The sequence below is a fragment of the Platichthys flesus genome, chromosome 7 (genome assembly GCF_949316205.1).
Source record: "Platichthys flesus chromosome 7, fPlaFle2.1, whole genome shotgun sequence".
Taxonomy (NCBI): Eukaryota; Metazoa; Chordata; class Actinopteri; order Pleuronectiformes; family Pleuronectidae; genus Platichthys; species Platichthys flesus.
In genome coordinates, this window is record NC_084951.1 from 4,387,793 (window position 1) to 4,412,916 (window position 25,124).

The 25,124-nt window shown below is 40.2% G+C and overlaps 1 protein-coding gene across 1 annotated transcript; it reads left to right on the forward strand.

Annotated features, from left to right (window-relative positions):
- The first annotated feature begins 1,252 nt into the window (after positions 1–1,252).
- Positions 1,253–20,181, forward strand: slco4a1 (solute carrier organic anion transporter family, member 4A1). Its single transcript, XM_062392712.1, has 11 exons — positions 1,253–2,399; positions 4,382–4,472; positions 4,692–4,813; positions 5,487–5,598; positions 5,994–6,148; positions 7,045–7,315; positions 7,477–7,639; positions 8,901–9,076; positions 11,038–11,102; positions 12,025–12,173; positions 13,975–20,181. The coding sequence occupies exons 1-11, from the start codon at positions 1,562–1,564 to the stop codon at positions 14,143–14,145; spliced, it is 2,313 nt and encodes a 770-aa protein (XP_062248696.1). The 5' UTR covers positions 1,253–1,561; the 3' UTR covers positions 14,146–20,181.
- The last annotated feature ends 4,943 nt before the right edge of the window (positions 20,182–25,124 follow it).

A 25,124-nucleotide genomic window follows, 5' to 3' on the forward strand; every position in this document is an offset into this window, starting at 1 on the left:
TTCGCCTCCAGTCTGACCTGCTCTCCCTTTTTGTTTTCACATTTAAAACTAATTATATATTTTTAAGCTATTAGGCTGCAGCTATATGTTTTTATAGAAAAGGAGTTTTATTGTGGCTATTAAATGTGACTAAAACTAGACTAAAACTAAGAAGGATAAAAATGACTAAATGTGACTAAAACTAATTTGCATTTTCGTCAAAAGACTAAGACTAAGACTAAATCAAAAATAGCTGCCAAAATTAACACTGCCATGAATGCCTTACGAATAACCAACAAACTGGGAGAGAGACCCCCCACGCCTCTTTGAAGCCACAAAATGCACTTGATTCTACCCATGTATAGCAGCGATGTTACTGAACTTAACTTGCAGGGTTACGCACAGACCACTGCTAGCAGCCTGAAGCTGTGGGCTTTTGATACGTGAAATAATGCAGCGCAGCCAAGCTTTTCAATTTCCAATGTCATTAATTGACCTGCGTTAGCATAGATGTTATTTGGATATTATAGTTCTGTCACTTTAGTAACTGTAAACAATAGCATTGGTTTATTTAAGATCTCAATTATGTTATTATAATTGCATCCCCGGTAAACTACGTCACGTCTTATCGGCAATTACTGATTCTCTGTTTGGTTATCGTAACGGTAACTGATGATGTAACGGCTTAATTTCAGTTAATGGAGTTGTAATGTAATGTTTTTTATCCCACATCTGTAAAACAATAGCAAAATATTCCTACATACGAAATACACAGGTCAAATTTGTAAAAATATTGATCCATAGACTCCTCATCCCTGGAGAGAAGACAGCTTGGTGAGGTCGCCCTGCATTTTGGCGCATGAGTGCCATAGCTCTCCTCTCGCTCAGGAGGGGAGGAGGGAGAGAGGAAGACTCAGTTTGTTGCAATTTGACAAACTTAACCTTTAAGAATCAGAATCATGCAAAAACAGGACTTGACCTATTACCGTGAAACTTGGTGGAAGGACGCATGAGGATATATGGATCAGGGAAGAACTCATTACATATTGTTTGGGATCCGGATCAAGGGGAAATATAGGGGACTGATATTTATGAGTGATTGCAATTTGGTGCAGATCCAAATAAGATATGGGTCTCCTGGCTTTGTGTGTGTGCTCTCTTAGTGCCATCCTAATTTTCTGACAGAACTACCAAAAGCTTTTGTGTCTTATATAAAATGATTGTTCCATATCCCTTTAATTCTTCTCTCTGTCTTTGTTCTTTTTAGGATTATGAAGTACAACTTTTCACACCTGTAAAGCCATGTACAGATAAACAGAAGCACCTTGAGAGCCTTCAGAAATACTCAGCCGCACTGTGGACACATGGATTACACCATACCAGCAAAGAATAGATCCATAGATTCAGAGAGAAGCCCGGCAGAGTCCTGACAACAAGATATTCACCCTGATACAGCTGATTCAGCTTGAGCTTTTTTTATGTTGTGGTCATAAACATATCACTCTGTCTACCCTGTTCAAAGGCCTCCCACGTGTATCCTCCATCTGTGCCACTGGACTCTCACACTGCCTTCAGAAGGGCTATGCCAATCCTGTTAAATGCTGACGCATCCTTCAGTTCCAAGCAGGAGCTCCTGGACCAACAGGACTGCCCTGTCAGCGGGGGTCCCTCTCTGGACACCCCCAGTCCAGTGGATTCCCAGACAGGCAGCCCCATATGCTCAGGCCCCAGCAGCCCCAGAGCTGATGGTCCCATCCGGCCTGATATTTTTACTGGGGCTTCTACTGTCCCAGGGCAGCTATATGGGGTGGAAGCCAAATCAAATTCAGAGACTCCCCTGGGATTAAAGCCTAATTCCACTGACGTGGATCACCTATGTGGCTGGGGTTCTCTGTCACCCAAACCTATTCAAGTTTTCAACACCTCTCGTTGGGTCCTGATTTTCCTCTGTGCTGCTAGTTTCCTCCAGGGGATGATAGTCAACGGCCTCATTAACACAGTGATCACAACAATTGAGAAGAGATTTGACTTGCACAGCTACCAGTCTGGCCTCATCGCCAGCTCCTACGATATTGCTGCATGCATTTGTCTGGCCTTCGTCAGTTACTTTGGTGGGACGGGGCATAAGCCTCGCTGGCTGGGATGGGGGGTGCTGATCATGGCACTGGGTTCCCTGGTGTTTTCCCTACCTCACTTCATTACACCTCCCTACGAGGTCAGCATGCTCGAACAAACAGGAATGTGTTCTGCCAATCGTACCAGCCCGTGCCAGGACAAGCAGGGGGGAGGATTGTCCAATTATCGGTTTGTCTTCATGCTAAGCCAGTTTCTACACGGAGTGGGAGCTACACCTCTCTACACGCTGGGGGTCACATACCTGGATGAGAATGTCCATTCCAACTATGCACCGTTGTATATAGGTGAGTGTCATGAGTAATTAATTCAGCAGAGCATTATCCAATTGAATTGTTTTATCAAGTGATTTAAAGCATAACTAAGAAAAATAATGACTTGGGCCAAATCCCTTTTCACCCCTTAGCCCTAATTCCCCTTCATTTTAGGCGCTCACGTTTAGGAGTAGGCTGTCCCAATGCCTGTTGGGACAGAGGGGTAGGGCAGAGGGATTCTATGAGTCTGTGTGTCTGTGCCTGTGCGCTCCCAGATAGCGCACCGGTCAGTAGCTCCGACCCCCGCCCCGCGCACTTGCTCAGAGAGACACAGTGAGACCAGAGCTCGCTCGCTTGAAGCAGCTGCTCAGTGACTGACTGCTTCTTAACTATGGAGACAGTGAAAACAGAGTTTCTCTGGTCTCAGCTGATCAGAGATCAGCGCCGCAGGTTCTTGATCAGAGAAGAAGCGGCAGTTGGTTTACTTTCTACCGAGGTGCAGATTCTGTGTTCGCCTCCAGTCTGACCTGCTCTCCCTTTTTGTTTTCACATTTAAAACTAAATATATATTTTTAAGCTATTAGGCTGCAGCTATATGTTTTTATAGAAAAGGAGTTTAATGTGGCTATTAAATGTGACTAAAACTAGACTGAAATGGAATTAGTTTTCGTTGACTAAAACTAGACTTAAACTAAGAAGGATAAAAATGACTAAATGTGACTAAAACTAATTTGCATTTTCGTCAAAAGACTAAGACTAAGACTAAATCAAAAATAGCTGCCAAAATTAACACTGCCATGAATGCCTTACGAATCACCAACAAACTGGGAGAGAGACCCCCCCACGCCTCTTTGAAGTCACAAAATGCACTTGATTCGACCCATGTATAGCAGCGATGTTACTGAACTTAACTTGCAGGGTTACGCACAGACCACTGCTAGCAGCCTGAAGCTGTGGGCTTTTGATACGTGAAAAAATACAGCGCAGCCAAGCTTTTCAATTTCCAATGTCATTAATTGTCCTGCGTTAGCATAGATGTTATTTGGATATTAGAGGTTTGTCACTTTAGTAACTGCAAACAATAGCATTGGTTTATTTAAGATCTCAATTATGTTATTATAATTGCATCCCCGGTAAACTACGTCACGTCGTATCGCCGATTACTGATTCTCTGTTTGGTTATCGTAACGGTAACTGATGATGTAACGGCTTCTTAAATGGCTGTCCAATTTTGTAGGGGAGGAATTTAACCATTACCTTTTGTGACTCTGTTTCAATTGGCAAGACAACCCTAAAAAAAAGGAGTAGGGCCAAGGGGGGAAATGGGATTGGGCCTTGAATTAAGTTATTCTTTACTAAAATCTATTAATCTTGTTCTTCTTTAACTCCGGATTTTTCCTTTGTGTACATATCTTGTGTATGTTTGTATTTGTTTTCGCTCTGCTGCAAAATGCAGAGGATGGTTCTCTCATTTTAAAAAGAGAAATAACTATTTGAAAGAATCTGATTTTTTAAATCGCAAATTTATTATAATTATTACTTACATATTTAACTGTTTTATAAAAGTTACCATTTTATTTATGACAGAAATTACAACTGTCTCAGGCAGTGTGTGCTCATAAAAGCAGAGGAAAAGCTGCTGACTGTCTCCTTTAACCTCACCAACACAGTGCCATTTCCTTGTTGTTTTGCCATCAACAGAGACACCTGTTATTTCCCTTTTTACCTGTCATCATGATTCACACATCAGCATTCTCTCTCAACAGCTGTAGTTGTTTGCCCATTTCAAATAGCATCACATTAAAGTGTGACTGAAGGAAATTCTTACACCAAAACTCACAAACTCAGGTTCTCAACATCAACTTTGTAGATACAGACTGTAAAGAACAATGGGTCTTTCCTGTAGGACTAGTAACAGGAAACCGGAAGTAGACACTGACTGTAAGGACACACCTGTGGCCTTACGCTTTGCTCTCTCTCTCTCTTTCTCTCTCGGCTGCTCTCGCTCTTTACAGGAATCTTTTACACTGCAAGCATCTTGGGTCCTGCTGCTGGCTATCTGCTGGGAGGTTACTTCCTGAATATCTATGAAGAGATCCATCTACTGTGAGTCTGCTGTTAATCACAGACTCAACTAGAAAAGCACTTGTAATGCTGACATGAACCAGAGTAAAATAATAAAAAAATAATAATATATATAACATATATAAATAGGTAATACATTTTTTTGTCAACTATTTAGAAATAAATACGTGATTAATGTATTATGTAAATGGTATTTTATATATATATATATATATATATATATATTTATAATAATTACAGGACTGAGATGACTCCAGAAAACCCTCTATGGGTCGGGGCTTGGTGGATCGGCTTCCTTGCAGGAGGAGCTGCAGGTGTACTGGTAGCTTTCCCTATCCTAGGCTACCCACGTCAGCTACCAGGTACCACTCCTTTCCTCCCTCCCATTGCACAAACACACCCACACACTCCCTTTCTCTTTCACTTTCTTACAGTGAAGTAAAGAAGCATAAGAACAGTCATATTAATGAGTTTCTCTCCTATCTTTATCTTTATAGAGTGCAGTCTTCTTATTTTGAGAGCATCATTTACTCATTCCACGTTCTGATTTTTTTAACGTTTTCTCTCAAACTTTAACTTGCCCTCAGTTATATGCCCAGATTTGCTCTGCTCCAGCTCAGAACTCTTTGTCTGCTCTCAGGTAAACCGTTGCTGCACTAAATTTCCTGTGCGTCAGTTTGAGTACTTCTCATCCCACGCTTCTTGTGCCCGTTTGCCAAACTTCTACTCTCAGACATTTTTGTGAAATGACCTAAGATATCCCCACCCATCATGATGCCATGATATGAGTACACAATTTCCATCAGTTTTGTGAAAAAGTAGAGCAAATTTACTCATTGGCTGGGTCTATTTGAGGGAGAGGACAGGGTTTTCAGTAAACACATTCCAGAAACTGAACATGTAACAAAGAAGCAATACTCCCAAAATGAAAGACCTCGTGAATAAAAAAAGGAAATAAACTTCACATTAATAATATTAAGGTTCTTGACTATCCAGTTTCAACTTGTCATTTATTTACTCTGACTCTTCCTGCAGGTGCTCAGGAGTACATGGCAATGCGGGTGTCTGAGGCCCACCAGCTTAAGGACGGAAGCAACAACACAGCATCAGACCCTCAGTTTGGCAAATCAGTCAAAGATATGCCAAGGTAGAAGACTTACCTCCATAACAAAAGGGCGGTAGAGGAGGTGATATGGGTTTAGTGGAGATGGGTTTTTGTTTGTTCATGAGAGAATCAGCTTTTTTGTGCCATTAATTGCACCCAAAATATAGTCAAAATTATAGATTTGACACAAGCAAAGTAAGAAAACATCTTCATCAATTTCACAACACAACACAACACATTACAAAATTGCGCAGCAAATACAAAAAGTGCGCAGCAAATACACAAACGCACAGCACCGCGCTGCAATTAGAGAGAAACGCGTTGCAAATTGAGAAACGTGCTGCAAATAGAGAATCGCGCGAAAAAGGAAGTTAAAGTACATTCAGTGGTGGTGCTCACTGCTGCCTCCTACCGTCTCTCACTATCTCCCTCCACAGATCGGTGCTGCTGCTCTTAAAAAATCCCACTTTCTTGTTTCTGTGCTTGGCTGGAGCCACTGAGGCCATCATCATTACTGGCATGTCCACCTTTAGTCCAAAGTTCTTGGAGTCTCAGCTCAGTCTCAGTGCATCAGAGGCTGCCACATTGTTTGGTAAGTGACAGATAAAGACGTTAATTCAAGTGTAAATTCAATCAGAGAAGCTCAGACGTCAAACAACGTAGAAACATAATTAGCTGTTGCATTTGTTGCAAGGTTTTTATGTTTGGTTCAATCATTTATTTTTATTCCAGTAAACACATTTTGGTGACAGTCAGTTGCTGGACGCATTCTGTTTCTATACATTACCTGGATGTAATTTCTTCAAATTTGGTTGAACCGTTTAGCGCAGGGGTGTCCAAACTTTTTATCCCGAGGGCCACATATAGAATAAAATACAAAGGTCTGGGTTACTGTTACCACCATTCTGAGGGACAGCTGCAATACAGTGGGCCATAGTCCATCACATTACATTTCAATTAGCTGACGCTTTTATCCAAAGCGACTTACAATAATTGCATTCAAGGGTACAAACCCAGAACAACGACAATCAAGAAAGTAACATTTCTTCAAAAATAGAGCAAAACTACAAAGTGCTATAATTAAGTGCTACTAAATTGCTAGCTTAAAAAAAATTAAAATAATAATTTAATAAACATTGTTTTGAGGCGGGCAAATTTAAAATGGATGCGGGCCGCAGTTTGGACACTGGTTAAAATAAAAGACAGTGGTTTAGTGGATATCATGGATGATGACATTTTTGATCTTGGTGGTTAACGGTCTAGGTCACTCTGGCCGGACAAAACAGATTTCTTTCTTGGGAGGGCAACATCTAGGGAACTCCTCAAGCTAATTTCCTAAAATTAGGTAAAAACTTTCACTTTGACTTGGGTTATGAATTTGTTCTTACTTCTTATTCTTAATTCTTAATTCTTAATTCTTCATATTCTGGCCTATGAGTGAGACAGCAGCCCGACAGCTTGGGCCTTTATTCTGTTTCCCTTCTCCAGGATACATGGTGGTACCAGCAGGAGGTGGTGGCACCTTCCTCGGCGGCTACATCGTGAAAAGGCTGAAGCTGCGTTGTAGAGGTATCATAAACTTCTGCATTATGTGCACAGTAATCAGCCTGCTCACCGTCTTCGTCTTTCTCCTCTACTGCCCAAACGTGCCTATGGCTGGTGTCACTGCACCGTACCATTTTGGTCTCATGGAGCAACACAAACTGGACAAGTACGAACACCTGTATGACAACCCCATTAACATGCACCATAGAAACAGGTGAACATTGTTTATTTACCTAAATCCATTTAACCCAATTGATGACTAAGGACTTTTCTGCCCTCTCTCCATTTGTATTGTCTGTCTCTCTCACGCTTATTCTGTTTTGATCCCCCGTTCACCCTTGTCACTTCTGTCTGTCCTTCCCTTCATGTCTGAAGCTCTTCTACCGAGGAGGACCTGACAGTGGGCTGTAATGCAGACTGTGGCTGTGTCAGAGAGCTGTATAACCCTGTGTGTGGGGCAGACGGTGTGATGTATTACTCCCCATGCCACGCTGGTTGCAGCTTCATCAACCACACCCAACACTCCACTGGCAGACAGGTACAGGACTCACAGTGCTCATGTCATTTTACTTCTGAGGATCTAAAGCAGTTTGGGCAACTTCAAACAGCCTACAACGGAAAAAATATACAGTTGTATATCATTGTTGTCTTTGCTGTTGTTGATGGACACCGACACTTCAACAAATTGGGGACACCTGCAAATAGAAGTGTCCAAGTATTGCTCATATTCAGAATGACGCACCTAAGAATTATAAATCACCAGGGGCCTCATTTATACCTTTAACCCGTGTATACAAACATTTTAGAGACAGGAAAGTGGTGATGCAGACCTGAGGAGGTGAATAGAAGAAGATTATTGATCCACATCGTCATTAACATTGAAACCAACAGCATTAGTTGTGCTCCTGCTCCATACGAATCTATGATATATACAACAACTAAAGTAAATTATTGTAAAATAGCAAAAAATAACAGTTACAGAACCAATCGATTAATAGTTTTAATAACATATTCTATATCACTGTGCCTGTATCACGAGTGTGACTGTAGTTTTCATATATTATATCAACTTCTATTCCCAAATAAGGACGTAGGAAACAGCATTAGCCACACGCCACCATTTACCGCGTGTGTGCTGTGGCCACTAAAAACTCTGTCTTTCTTCACCTGCCTTCACAATAACGCTTTATGATGCCATGATTCACTATTAAAAGCATTATGGTCAGTAGAATAATTTAATATTCGAGATGCTTTGCATTGGCAATTTATGGTTGAGCGTGAGTGTGTAGAGGATCGACTTTGAGTCATATCCACATACACATCCTTCCAAGTGGAGTGTGATTTATAATGAGAAAAGTTCCTTTAATATTTTTTTGGTACGTCCATTTTGGGCTTTTGTGCAAATGCAGACTTTAAGTATGATCTTAAGCAATGTTTAAAAATGAGGCCCCTGATGATTAGTGACATCACTGTGTGTATTATTCTTACACTGGAATGTGACGCTGTACAACACAGTAATTGGTGAACAAAATATTCAGTAAGTTAACTTAAGTACTCTAAATATGTACAATAAAACTTTTCAACATAATATAATATTAGAATTATATTAATATATTATATATAAATACAAGTGCAGCATCCAATTGCCCATTTGCATCAATTAGACAAATTATTTCACATCTTGTTAAATAACATATTCTGTCAGCAACCCTTAAATAACTTCACTACTAAACAAGAAGCTTTTAGCCACATTTTAGAGGAGGTGTCTGTATATCTACTCATGGTGTGTGTGTTTTCAGGTGTATTCTGGATGTAGCTGTGTGGTGGGGAACGCGTCCTGGGGCAAGGCAGGCTTTGCCCTGGCAGGGAAGTGTGGCAGCTCCTGCCATTACATGCCGGTTCTCCTTTCCTTCATTTTCCTCGTCATCTTCCTTACGTTCCTCTGTAGCATCCCAGCGCTCACCGCAACACTCAGGTAGTTGGCCACATTTAAAAAATGTAAAAGACGGCTTCTGAGGTGTTGATTCTGGTTGTAGCTTGCAGAGTAAGATTAATTAAAAATGAATTTTTGTCAGTACTCATTAAAACGATGAAAAACATGCTCATGAAAAACACACTGAGGCTGAATTGCAGTGGAAAGATTTGTTTATTCCAGAAAGGACTACATCTCGTATACTCCTTGATAACAATATTGCTGACATGTGCAGAAGTGTATTGACGTGCAAGAGTGCACGCCACATTTCCAGTCTCACTTAGTGTGTATATCACTCTGTCGAGCCAATTGTGTGTGAACTTTTATAAGTGTCTTGGCCCGACAGGGCTACAACTTGGAGTAAGTGTTTCACGTACTGCAGCCAAGTTTTCACTTTGGCAATGGGTCCAAGACTTTAGCTTGTTTCTCCCATTTTTCAGACATCTTTTCATTGCCTGTTTTCTTTGATGGATATTTTATGCCCAGGACCACTAATGGTGTACCCATATTGTCGCTGTGTTCTTGAATTTAGATGATCATTTTTTGGACAATTTGACAATAACAGCTTTGATACATTTTAGCAACTCTTGTGATTTAAATATTTTGACTGCAGGCTGTTTTAGATTTAAACCCAGGTTACTGTGGGTTAACTTGATTTCACAATGTACTGATGAAATACAACTTTCTTCTTTCTCCTTGTCTTGTTCTGATCGGTACTGCATACTCTGTCTCGGCGATGCACCACGCCCTGCTCACTGGCTCTCAATTTCACACAGTGCATCCCCCTTAAACTTCATCACACTCTCAAAAACACACAGTCAAACACACAGTCAGCTGACTTCACAGAGCTTCTCTCCCTCTCTCCCACCTACAGCCAACGCTGACCAATTTTGGCGTAGTGCCCCTATCAGTATAGATGCAGTCAGGCCTTATCTCACTCAACCGTGACTTAGCTTCCGGGCTGGAAACAGTGGCACTTTTTCAGTCATGTGCTTATACTCTTTTGTCAACCCAACCTTGTTTTTTGGTATTGCCCTCTTGGCATAAACTTTATGGGTTTCTGATTTCTGCCATCTTGGCATAAACTCATTAAGTCTACTTAACTCTACTTACAAACTTTATCAGGTCAGATTCACTTTACACGACTCAAAGGAGACTCCCCTCTTTTTTATTTTTTTTACTATTTGTAAGGCTGCCCACCTCTCTCGGGAAACATTTTTTGTGGATGGATCCCCACTACAAGCCTCTCTCATTTATCAATCTATTCAATATCATATATATATTTATTAAACTAAATATTATGGTTCTTTTCTGGATAGTGTTAGATGCTGCCCACTGCTCCTGGGTCTGGGCGTGACTGTGAGTCTAACATTTTTTGCCGGCCTCCTTATAGTCTTGACCCAACCCAAGATGCAGTCTCTCTGCCATTTATGGGTGCACATAAGTACACGTCAACACACATCAGCAATATTGTTATCATGGAGTTAAGAGATGTAGTCCTCACTGGAGTAAAGGGACCTTTCCACTGAAATTCCGCCTTGAACTTGTATGAAATGGCACCAACCCAAGCTAGCGGGTCATCTCACCAGCGAGTAGTCAGCCTCAAGTATCACTACAAATCACTTCCAGACACAGCTCTTGGAGAAGACAGTGACATTCCTGAAGAGGTGTCAGCCTCCAGATGGTCTAATGGACACACACACACACGAGAACGGGGAAATATTCGCAGGTTGTGTTTACTCGCGTTACTGCATGGGGAATGTCACAGATCAAAGCTTGAGATCAAGTTTGCCACAGGAAGCAAATGTTTTATTTGCACAGATTGGAAGTGAATGGGAGGAAGATTCCCCACTGCTACATCTGCATGGGTGTGACCGTCCCCTTACTCATACTAAGGGGACTGTATTGTAATGGAGTCTGATGTACAGTGTGATTACATGTCTGACAAAAACTGTGCTGTCTAGGTGTGTACCAGACAACCAGAGATCCTTTGCACTTGGCATCCAGTGGATTCTTATGCGTGTATTTGGTAAGTAAACTTGTTTGGGTTGAGTTCAATTTACAGGCAAAGTGCTAAAGGAGAGATATGATGGTTTTTCAGTTTTTCAGAGTTAAAAAGTCTAAAATAGTTTTAAGCCTGGAACCAGATCAACCAACAATGAAATTAATCCTAATAATAAATATTTGCTTTTAGAAAATGGAAAATGGAAAAAGACTAGACTATGTACATAATTATTAGAGTGTAGGAACTACGCATCCCTTGAAACATTGTGAATTATCCCTTTCCATCTACTTTAAATTTGTGGTGATTTTTTTTACTCTGTTCTTCTGCAGCATGTTTTAAATATATAATCATGATTTTCACAGTTTTTCCGTGAACTCAAAGAGACATTGCTAATACAGCCATGAATTGTGGGTAGTGTAGAACTTCTGATGTAAATAAAACAACACAAAATGCAGTTGATGAAATCATACATACATACTTTTGGCTCCTACAGAAGAATATAACATGGCTTCATTATCTTGAAGCTTGTAGTAATTGTATCTTGGATGGTTAGGTTATTATGGAGGATACTCAAATCTCTACTCAGAAAATGAATGGGATTTTGACTTCACGAACCACGCTGTTGAGCTCTGCGGGTTTGTAAAGGTCACCAAAGTCTGCACAATTGTGATGTAGCGTAATTTCAAAATAACCCCACATTTACATACATTTACCAAGGTGCGAGTCTGTCACGCCTCCTAACAAAGCTAAGTAGAGCGAGAGTGGAGGCCGAACTTTTCCCACACCTGCTGAAAGGGGTGGACCAATCAGACCAGAGTGGGACAGCTGGCCATTAAAGAGACAGTAGTAACCCATAAGAAAGCCATGAACCTGAACATAACGTGCCTCTTTTAACCTACTTCACATTTGTGCAAAGATCACCCAATCTATGTTGCTCTCTTCACAGGGAGTATTCCAGGACCCATAGCATTTGGCTCAGTGATTGACATCTCCTGCTTACTGTGGCAGGATCAGTGTGGTGAACGGGGATCCTGCTACATCTATCAGAACTCAGCCATGAGCCTGTACATACTGGGAGCTGGTATTGGCTGTAAGGTAATGCCTTATTGCCTCTGCAAAGGAGGTTATGTTTTCAAGGCTGTTTGTTACGCGAAAAACTACAGAATTATGCAAAAAATACTGATATGATTTTCTTGAAATTTTGTGGATGGGTGCTGCACGACCCAAGTAAAAACTCAGAACATTTATGGGGCAGTTCCAGATCCTTTGACTTAACTTTTACTTTAAAAGGGCAAGGACCACGGCGGAGCTATGAACTCTCAGAGCAATCTTCTGCATCATTTACTGTTGTCATTCATGCTTCTCCAAGCGTTGCGTGTCTGGCAAAGCAATTCACCGCCAGAACACTAGGCGGAGTAACGTTTTTTGTTGAAGACTAAGATGCAGATGCATTAAGATGCATTTATTAGTCCCAAACACATGCACAGACATGCAAAGGCACACTCATGCAGGTAGGGAAATTTAATCTCTGCTTTTGACCCATCTGGTGCAGGACACACAGAGCATGGAGCGACCATGTATGGCACTCGGGGAGCAGATGTTGGGGGAATAAGGTGCCTTGCTCAGGGGCACTAGACAGGGCAGGGAGACTCTTGGATTTTTGGACAGATCAATCCAGGTTTGTCTTTTGTTGTCTCTCCGTGGAGTCGAACCAGAGGCGAACCAGAGACCTTCTCTGCCCATAGTCCAAGTTTCTGCCACTAGACCCCGGCCCTAGAGTCGCTTCTTTGTGCGTGGCGGTCGTCGTTGACTGTTTATTTACATATCCACTGCAGCTCCTCATAGCCTTTACCTGGCGGACAAATCCGCCGGTCAGTGGCGGATTATACAAGTGGTCCTTCTTTCAGATCTCTTCTGCCAATCGCTTTTCTATATGGTCCATATTCTTTCTTCTAGATCTTCCGTGGTTTCTGCCGGTATTATGTGGCATGAAACCAGAAATGCGACTTCGGAAAGGATGTAGTTGGCAGATCAATCACAGCCTTGCAGGCTGTTTGAGGCTTGCAGAGCTTTGCCGTATAGTTCGAAAAATTGGGCGACGCACGCAAGCATGTAAGAAGGGATACGTAAGCACGTCAGGGGCCCGGTAGGGCTCTTGAGCTTGCAGGCCCGTGAAAATGCAAAAGCATGGGCGGGCCTTTATTCACTCCTAGCAAATAGGTTTTGTTTATTTGAAAATGGGAAACATTTTCTGCTTCACCTTATGGTACAGTTAGATAAATTTAACTTTTCTGCGATCTCGGCACAGAATGTATTCCGGGATTTGTTTTGTAAACTTGAGGCAATGTTTTTGACTCATATCTTAAAAGAAGAAAGAACAGAACGCTGTCGGCTAAACTGGGTTTCTAAAAAACTTTAGACTGTAACTCTGTTTAAAAATAGTCACAATGAACACATTTGGAAAAAGTAGTTGTTACTTGCTTATAGCTCTCGAGAGATATACTTTTCTATCCTCTCACACTTACTTTCAACCAATTTTTCCATAGACATGAATCCATCATATTGTAGTGAACGGATAAATTGAGGCAGAAGACGTTATCTTTCAGTCAGCAATTCACACATTCAGCGACACACAGGAGCTCTCTCAAGCTGGGCACTGCTTCACTCACAGCACGAGACTGCACAATTACAGGGTAGCCATGTTTTTACATGGCACTAGGCCCAGTTTAATATATAACAGAATGTTATACAATGGGGTTGCTGCTCCATCTCTCCATCAGTTTGAGGGTCCTTGGCCTGAAAAACTTTGAAGACCCCTGTCTTAAATTATTAAAAGCCATTGTGTTTCTGTGCATTTCATCTCCTCACTAATATCATCTGTCACTGTCTTTGTCAGGTTTTGGGGACAATCTTCTTTGTGTTAGCCAGCGTCCTGTACAAGGCTCCTACTGAGTCGCCTCAAAGCAGCTGTGAGAGCACCTACCACAGAGCAACAGACACGAGCGAGCAGCCAATCAAAGACCTGCCTGAAGACGCGGTCATCGTCAACCTACACGCCAGGTTATGATGTCGGATGAGCCCTAACCGCTGAGTTGCAATTGTGTGTGTTTTTGTGGGTTTGTGTATTTATACTTTTATCTTTGTGAGGACTGATTTGACCATAAGAACTTACTGGACATTTTTGGGAAGTGAGGATGTTTTGGATGATTCTCAAAACATAGGTCTGTTTGATGGCTAAGACTTAGGTGTAGAATTAGAGTAAGTGTTAGAATTGGGGTTAGGGATTTAGTTGTGATGGTTAGAGGTAGGCCAAGGGGCTAGGGACTTTATGATGTGAATGCATTTCCTCGCAAAGACAAAAGTGTTTGTCTGTTACTACATAGGCACACAATGACATTTTGCAGATGTAGCCTTTGTGTGTGTGTGCGTGTGTGTGAGTGTGTTCGTGCGTGAGTGTTGGTGCTGCTTAATGCAAAGTGTGTGGATGTGTGTGTGTGTGGTCATGGTGTGCTTCATTTACACCAATAGCCTTTTCTCAGCCATAATGACACCAACTCCAACATGCACACACATGGAATCACACAAAAGGACAAAAAACAGACACACAAACCACAAACAACTTCAGAATGTGTTTGTGCGAACACAGACAACAAACACACACTCACAGACCTTAACCATCACAACTTAATGCTTAAATCACTACCATATCCAAAACCTGATACAAATTCAAACTCTAACCCTAAAACCAAGTCGTAACGTTTACACACCCCATTGAAAGTAGATCAGAGACTGAGGACCAGAAGAAATGTCAGGTTCTAGGCTCAAAATGTTCCTCACAAAGATATCTGTACACATACGCACAGCTTTATGCAGCTATATTGACTTGCATTGACTTACATTCATTCGTTAGCCCTAACCAAAACCTTAACCAGGACATGTGAAAAGGATTTGCCTCATTGGGACTGAGCTTTGGTCCCTATGAGGTCTACTGTTCCCATTTATGTTGGTGAATGATTATAAACACACACAGACGCTACTTCAATGATTTCCAAAAGGCCTCTTTCTTGAAACAAAAGTCTGCTGTGACTGCATGTGTGTGCATGTGTGTGTATCTGACTGTTCGGAGCAGTGCCACACAATTTGTCATGTCCTAGGAAGCATTTCTACACACACACTTACTGGCCACTTTATTAGGTACACCTGTTCAATTGCTTGTTAACACAAATAGCTAATCAACGAATCACATGGCAGCAACTCAATGCATCTAGGCATCTAGATGTGGTTAAGACGACTTGCTTAAGTTCAAATTGAGCCTTATAATGGGGAACAAAGGGGATTTAGGTGACTTTGAATGTGGCATGGTTGTTGGTGTGAGACAGGCTAGTCTGAGGTTTCAAAAACTGCTGATTTACTGAGATTTTTCACACACACTACCATCTCTAGGGTTTACAGAGAATGGTCCGAAAAGAGAAATTATCCAGTGAGCAGCAGGTGCCTGGACGAAAGCGACTTGTTGATGTCAGAGGTCAGAGGAAAATGGGCAGAGTGGTTCGAGATGATAGAAAGGCAACAGTAACTCAGATAACCAGTTGTTACAACCAAGGTATGCAGAATACCATCTCTGAACGCACAACACGTCGAACCTTGAAGCAGATGGGCTACCGCAGCAGAAGACCACACCGGGTGCCAATCCTGTCAGCTAAGAACAGGAAACTGAGGCTACAATTCGCACAGGCTCACCAAAATTGGACAATAGACGATTGGAACAACGTTGCCTGGTCAGATGAGTCTCAATTTCAGCTGCGACATTCAAATGGTAGGGTCACAATTTGACACCATGAAAGCATGGATCCATTATGCCTCGTGTAAACGGTTCAGGCCAATGGTGGTGGTGTAATGGTGAGGGGGATATTTTGTTGGCACACTTTGGGCCCCTTAGTACCAATTGAGCATTGTTTAAACACCACACCTTGTTGAATTTATGCTACGAAGAATTAAGGCAGTTCTGAAGGCAAAATGGGGTCCAACGCGATACTAGCAAGGTCTACGATTAAGTGGTCGGTGAGTGTATATCCAAGCTAGGTTAAACCCGTTCAGAATGGCTGTCTATAATGTGAGTCTGGTGACATTAATGTTTCTGCATTGTTATTATTACATCATCGAATGATACATATATGCCATGTTTATGAAGCATTTATCATTTTTCCTTTCGTTACACTGCTTTATTGCTGCACACAGATAAAGCCATGGTCTACTATATATTGTGCCAGACCCCCAGGCAAGTTATAATGAAGCCAAATCATTTTCCTATAATTCATATTTAAAGCCAAGAGTATCTAAAGACAGTTATTCGGATAATGTGAACATATTAGTCACAGCACATTAGCACAAATGTATTTTGAATTGGAAAAGCGCTGTATTTTTGATAGATTCTTGATTTCATGTTTGGAGATATGACCAGGAATTGGCCTGTATTTAAGGGTGTAAATAAAGAGGGCAAAAAACAGAGTCCATCTGTGCTCCACATTATTAGAACTCTGACTTTTGGACTTCATGTAATCCCATGCACCCCTGACTGCAATGTGCAATTTGAAGCCTTGCTCAACATTTTGAGTAGATCATTAGATGACATCGAGAGTGACCCTTCCCGTTAGACTTACTCAAAGGCACTACCTAGTGCTGGAAGCCATGCAGCACATAAACAAATGTCCATGCTTCATGAACATTTGAACACTGCTCCCTAATAAGAAATGTCACACCATTATATTTTTTAAATAGCCATTGCCTGTGTTTAAAGAAATGAGGTTGAAACAATATCAAGCAGTTTTTTAGAAGGACATTCCAGTACTGTACATAGGTACATCAAAGCCTTTTAAGTATCAGTTTGTCCCATATTTGCTGCAAAACAATAATTAAACATCTATAACCGTAGAATGTCATTTACAAAAAAATGTGATTGTTATGATCAGCCCTAATACCAATGGGAGGGGTTTAAAGAGGCTTTCATTAAAGTGACTTCAATAGCCTTATACATAAAAAATATTTTATGTAATACTTGTATTCACCTTATCAACCTATTGACATAAGTGTGATGTCTATTTATAATACAAACACAGATAATGCTATTTCTTCCGTGGCTTGTGTAACATTTACTTATATTATCTCACCTAAAGATACTGAGAAAATAATGTGGTTTGTACATTGAGTGACAGCAGCTCCAGTAAAGAGATCAGAGACTTAGCTGACTTCCAAATTAACTTAAGTGAGCATCCGTTTATAATAACAAAAAACGAAACAAAAAACTGTTCACAACTGCTGCTCAAATGAAGAAAAGACCGTCAAATTATTTTTGTCCACCACTTCCACACAGGAAACCTTGTAGTCCTTTTAGAACTGAAACATGAAAATGTAAGGTTCTATTAGTATAGTGGTTTCCTCTTCCTCCTGGCGATTATACAACCACAGTTGTTGCAGCGTTGTGATGAAATCCTCCCCATCCAGTCCAATGAGACTGGGGAGTGACACCCCGCCGCAAAAAGGTCTGGGTTTGACACCGTTTATTAAAGCAACACAACAAACAAACCTTCTGTCGACCAGATAACTGCACATGTAGAGCCAGAGATGGGCAAAAATACATCAAAATGTATTTGATACAAAATAAAAAATATCCCTCAAATAAATGTATCAAAATAAAATACAAAATACTGGTGCCAGAAAATGTAACAAAATACAATACAAGTATTTTGTAATTGAAATATAGGAAATACTTTTTCTGGATTTTCTGTTTTCTCACAATGTGGTATAGCAGAGCATTCAGGTTTGGGCTGTATAATTTACACAAAGCTCTGGTGAACCCCACAAAAAGGAAGAACAGTCACGGAATTTCAGTGTAACTAAGCAGAGCTAATAAAAGACAACAACTTGATTGATTATGTATATATATATATATACAGTGGTGGCCAAAATTATTATAACACATTAGGATCTGACAAAATGTACCTTTTTTTTGCCTCCAAAACATGATAAACTGGACAGATCTATTGTACATTCAGGAAAGCCTTTGGCTATATATGGATATATTAATCATGTAATCTACACATACCTTTTATTTTGTAGTTTTGCCAGTTTATTGGCGATATAAATTACATCACTGCACTTTGCAAACAAAATAGAGGCCTGCTTACACCAGCATTTAATATGTTAGATTTATGGAATAAAATCAAAACCCCATAGAATTGCTGCGATAAGGGGCAACAACAATCAACTGTAGAAACAGTGCTTCCAGACATCTTGTCTGTTTGCACTTCTGCTGTTTGAGTGCTCTGATTAGATGAATCCAGAGGCATTTTTGTCTGAGACACAGTTGATGTTACAGCTTGAAAATCAATTTTAAAGCAGAACCACCTGCAAATAGGATACCTGGCCAAAAGTAGACCTCACAAACACAGAATATAGTGAAACCCTTATCTACCTGACTGATAAATGTTACAACAAACAAACACTAGCCAGCTGTCACATAGAACCTGTGTGTCAGCTCAGGGGCTGCATCCTTCAGAGGACATGGTCTACACAGAAGTCTACTCCATGAAGAACGCCTCCTTCATGGGCCATGTAGATTGCTAGGGCCAACCAGGGAGGAGATGTAATGTATGCAGAGGATTCCCACGGTCAGATTCTCACCATCTCGTTGCTTGCTGCCGCTATTAACTCTCTGACTGACGGTTCACCACTGAATCAAGTTTAATCCTGGGATAGGTTAGGCCGGGATGGATCCATCTATTGGAGCCTTCCTGTAGGATGGAAGGAACCATTTGTCGGCCGCATTTGAAGGAGCCTTCGAAATGGGACGGTCTATTTGCTCTGCTCCAAAGAATGAGCCCCTGACTATAGACATGGCTACAGTGTAATTTTAAGCCCCCTGGTATTTAGTTCCATTGACAGAGCATTATTTCCAATCTATTGAAGCAGGAACGAAGCCTTTTGAGGAAACAAGCTTGCTAACTGTCATTTAGCATGCACATTAGCTTGGTTTCCAAATTGGATAAATAGTTCATACAGTTTATGTAGACTCCTGTCTTTAACTGTCTGAAAACCATTTATTTTTTAGTGGCATATTCACTTCAACTGAAATCACTGTGAAAAATCGGGATTTATGTTCAATAAATTTCATTTGAAGGACATTACATTTTCCACGACCTCTGCAGTTTTAAATGCTGGTGTGATGGTGCCTTTAAGAGTGACACTGTGGAGCTGTCAAGCATGATGCAAATCTGACATGACACACGATATAAACAAATGTTTGGGACCTATTGATCATAGTAACACAAGTCCAGAAATGTGCCAAATCAACATTGCCTAACAACTGTTGTTTTATATATTTTTTATAATTGACCTTGTTTATTTATATTTAGCTTGTAGCTATTTGTTTAATTAATTGACTGTGTGATGATAAAAAGGAATGCTGCTCTGACTCTACTGCTCTCGTCCTTCGTCTACGAAAAAAGCCTTTTCTTGTCTCGTCTTCATTGTTTATTCGATAGTGAAACCTGATATTTATTGTTGTCATGCAAAAAACGATAGTTCATCAACAAATAAAAATGTACTCATTATCTACTCAACCTCTATGCTTGTGGGGGGGGGCATAGGGGTGTGGGTCTAGCTTAGCCACTAATGGTGGACACCACACGAGCATGGAGGAATATTATTTTTCATTAGGTCTGAAGATAGGTCACTAATGTTTACCCTTGAAACTCGAAAAGTGTTTTGTGGACTCGAACACTTCACCCACACCATCAGCATAGGGATGAGGAGATAATGAGTGTATTTTCATATCTGGGTGAACTCCCCCTCTTTACCCTGCAGCTGATGTTGAAGAGTTTGAGCGCAATGTGAATATAAAGTCTTCCCAGTTGTGCTGTGCAGGCAATCTCCAATTTTGACATATCACCCTGTAAACAGATTTTTTTTATTTTTCTAGTTTGCTTTTATTACTGTATGATTTCCTGAAAAAAAAAAAAGAATCAGTGGATGACTTGCGATTGTTGATCTTTTTATGGAATGAAGATTGTTTGAAGTGTTTTCTTATTATAAATGTTGAACAGCAGATCATTTTCTCTGCCTAAATTATTTTGTGATGGTGTGTACGTGCGTTTCATTCCCAGGTATTGCTAATTGTGTTGACCTAAATCACACATTATGGGGATAAACAGCAAGTCCCCAAAATATATTTCATTGAATTTCAAGGTGAAGTCTGTGTGGCAACACACACACCTTTCTGGTGTGTCTGTTGCCTTTCTTCCTCAAATCAAATCTTGATTACAAACAATACATTCAAAAATGTCTATGTATAAGATGTGTGCAATTTTCTATATTTCAATTTGTCAGTAATTGTCTCAGGGCTTCTCCTGATCTGTTGCCAATCTAAACAAGACCACATTATTGCACTATCAGCAATTCAGTACAGCCAAGAAACTGAAATGTACAGAGGTGAGTGGGAACTGTTGGGTTTCTCAATAAATTTAAGGTCTCAACTTATTTATGTTAATATCGCTTATAATTGAACTGAATTGAATACCTTTTATTATCATTCATTCTTCATTTTGCACATTTTGTTGTGTGAAGCACTTTGTAACATTGTTCAAATAAGTGCTATACAAATAAAGTTATTATTATTATTATTATTATTATTATTATTATATAGCGCTTTTCAAACCTTTACTCAAAAACAGTATTTGAGTGAAAGCATACATTTTTCAGCGCTGTTTAATTTTGTGTTTGAAATGAACAACTTAGATATCATGTTACTAATGGTAGCCTACAAGGTAGAGCAGTAGTCAGCACGCCGCCGGTAAGCACCAGGTCGGCCAAAGGCAGCTAATTAGTGGCCGGCAGAGCAGTTTTTTTTTCAACAATTTTCAACATTGGACCAAACATTAATTTTTCTTTATTAATAATGTTGAATTTATAACGTTAAATGTGTTGCCCCCTTCTGGGACACAGTATGATCAGAGCGGAGACATAAAACCACCTGTTCAACAAATTTGGAAAAGTGATAGTTCCTTCTGATTGGTGTGCAGTCTGCAGGTTCCCCATTTTACACAACCTCAGCTTACTGGTTAAGTTAAGAGCAAATATTCTGGGAAATTATATCAAACAAGTAGTTCTCCACATTAATCTTGATGTAGAAAATACCGAGTCTAAAATGTTTCTTCTACCCACACTCATCAGTCCAGTTATTTTCACTGCCCAGTCCTAACCACTAGATGGTGCTATGTAACTGTCCCATCACTGTATTGAATGTTTGTTGACTTGATTTTTAAATAGCTCCTCTGAAGTTCACATATGTCAGCACATAAACCGTCATATTTGTGTTCGAGGTTATTTTGCTAAATATAACGAAATAATATAATAAACAAATAAAATCCATTCATCAAGACATTGGAAATGTTCAGATGCAAAAAAGAACATGCCGTTAAAATTTATTTAGGCTTCTTATACACTCTAAGTTCTAACAGTTTAAATCATAGGGATCGTAACCCCAATTATCAGGAAGATGGAATAAATGTACAGGAGTTATAAAGCACCCCAACATAAACGGTCCATTGCCCCTCAGCCAGCCCCCAGTGTCAGCCCTGACCCCTAAGGTACGCAGTACAATGGATAAATAGATTAACAGAAACATGGACATGCTAGCATAGCCCCAGTTACCATGGTTATATTCTTTGTATCATTATTTTCAGCATACGATCAAGGATAATGATGATTGACCATTCAGATCTAAGGGAACATTTAAACATCTGTAGGAGGTCCATAAAGAGGCTGCATGCTTGTTAGCCACCATTAGTGAATTGACCTTTCTGTCTGTCTATTATTATAAAGCAATGAAACACTGTCGATGTTTAGTAGCCAGCACCACATGATTGCTCTGTGACATTTTGGACATGGAATGAAATCTGGACCTTGGTGGTATTTGTCAATGTGGATGCTGGGTTCACCGTCCCTCCCTGTCATGTTCTCCTGGAAGTGTTTCTCATGCAAGCAAATCCAGCCAGCTACCTATTCTTCCCTCTAGTTCTACAGCCTCTGTCCTTTGATCAAATGTCTGATGAGATCCTATATTATTCAGGAGGTTTCCAACCCATAAACACCTCTAGATGACGAGGAGGCACTAAAGAACAACAGGTGTATCCTTGGTAAAAAAAAAAATTTTCAAAAGGCATCAGCACTTCAATTAGAAACTGTTTCATATATTAGTCAGCTGAACTGATCAATACTAATTCTAGACCTTCATCAGACAAGGGCGACTGATGATAAACAAATATGCGATTATATGTTTTTTCCCAGTGACATAACTCACTGTAACTCTAATATCCTTGGAAACAAGCATTCAGAAATGAGAGTCAAATTAATATAATTTTGCAGAGGCTTCTGAATATTTTTTAGTTGATGATGATTCTTCCATGGGCCTTTCGTATGAACTATGTAGCCTTTTCTTCTGGTCTCGTTTTTCTGTTTACAGACTTCTGAGATTGTGGACTTTTACCTGGGTTTCCGTGTGTCCTGTTTGGTTGAGTCAACCCAGTGGTGTGTTCTTTGTTTGATCTTATCTCCTACTGTATCTTTAGGATTAGGTTATTTGGTATTATGTTGTTTTCGTCACTTGAACCCGCATCTGCAATCTGCTCACATCAACTTTAACATTCACAGATTTTTTTTAAAGGCTGTTCTACCGCAGTCTCTTGCCTTTCTATATACCACTTGAAAGAAATTATCTTTTAGTAAATACGACCAAAATTGAAACAGCTAATCCAGTAGTTGATTTGGCGCCGCACTAAATTGGATACAGGAGGTGCTGATACAAGATATCAGCACCTCAAGTATTATGACTATGCCATAAATCAAGATCTATCTCACAATGTTAAAAATAAGTGGTTCCCGGTTCATCCCCATTGTTAACAACCGCAGCAACATTTAGTTGGTCTTTTCCTGGCCCATGCTTCATCCTTTCACAAAGTTTATCAAAAATCTTTTCAAAAATCATTTTTTGCTTAATCCCCAAAACAAACAAAAAAAACATATCCTTGTAGAGGTAGAAGACGAAATCAATTTGTTATTTAGTTAATTATTACACACACACACAAACACATTCACACCTGGAGTCCTAATGTACAGTTGCAATCAGAAATATTCAACCCCCCAAAGATTTTAAGGATTTATCAATTCAAGTAGACAGAATCTTGTTCTTTGATCAAGATTCTAGATTCTTGATTCTTGATGTTCTTTGATCAAGATTCTGCTTCGGATGCCTTTTTTATGAGTTGAGTGATACAGAAAATCAACACGGAAAATGCATGATGAAGTATTTGTGTGTAGCAGTATATTTTGTTAAGATAGCCATATCACAATTATTCAACCCCTATATACAATTGTTGTTTTTAAAGCTGTCTGACAGGTTTTTTTTGTCCTAAAGTTGAGTTGAAACATTATTAAGCCTTTGGGAACTCTATACTGATCCTTCATTTGCTTCAGCTGTGATGCATATATAAACCCCACCCATGAAGGTATTCAAGTCGAGTTGCAATCATGGGAAAGACAAAGGAGCTTACACAAAAGCTGAGAGAGGAGATTATTTCATCACACCTGAAAGGCCCTGGGTAGAAGAAGAATTCCCCGAAAAATTATATTCCAAGAGACACAATTAGTAACATTATAAGGAAGTTTACAACTGATGGAGCAGCTTCAAACATGCCTGGCCGTGGAAGAAAGCCCAGCATTTCATCAAAGACCCTCAGCAACTTAGTCAGAACAACTCAGAACAACTCAGATAAACCCCTGTGTGACTACAAGACACCTACAGGATGATCTGATGAAGGCTTGTACAAGTGCTGCAGTGGCAACTATAAGACATGCACTGAATAATAAAGGACATTATGGCCGGCTCCAAGACGCACTCAGCTCTTGACCACAAGCAACATCAAAAGTCGACTAGAATATGCCAGGAGGAATTTGGATAAGCCTACAGAGTTTTGGGTGACAATTCCATGGACTGATGAAACCTATTTGAACGTATGGACCAGCGGTATGTCTGGCATGGGAAAGGCCAGGCTTATGACCAGAAGAATACCATCCCCACAGTCCAGCATGGAGGTTGGTCAAAGATGATATTGGGCTGTTTTTCTAAGGCAGGAACTAGCAATCTTTTTTGTGTACATGGCATCATGGATTCACAGAAATACCAGGCCATTTTAAGGAGGATTGTGATTCCTTCTGTTGACAAATTAAACCTTGGTGATCATTGGTGTTTCCAGCAAGACAATGATCCAAAGAAAAATCTCCAAGTCCACCAAAGCTTGGTTGAGAAAAAGATCGTGGAACGTCCTGGAGTGGCATTCACAGTCACCAGATTCAAATTTGATTGAAAATCTTTGTTGGGATTTAAAGAAGGCAGTTGCAACATGGAAGCCATCAAACATCACTGATCTAGAGGCTTTTGCACTTGAAAAATGGGCAAAGATTCCAATCGAGAGGTGTAAGAAGCTTGTCCGTACTTACCGAAAACATGTTTTAGAAGTTATAAAAGCTAGAGGATGTGCCACAAAGGACTGAAGCTGGGGGGTTGAATAATACTGCACATGCACATGTGTTGAAAGTGTTACATTTTTCATTTGAACTACAAAGTCATTAAGTCATCTTCTGTTGTCAAAATAATTAAAATACGCATCAATACCTATCTTTTGTTGTTTGATGAGGTTTTTTGGTCATTTATTGTCATTATCTGTCATCCACATCACTATAATGTCTATTGAGGTGAGGGGGTTGAATATTTCGGATTGCACCTGTATATGCAGCAGAGACACAGATGACACAGATGTTGAGCGGCATGTCATATAAGAAGGTCTGTGTAAATACGTGGTCACACACATCATTTCTTAGGCTCATACGCTGACGTTTCATGGGCCAGGCTGCACATGGTCTGTTAACACACACAGTCACATAGGTTAAGTTACCAAACCTGTACAGGTGAATGTAATACTCTCACTGTGGAGC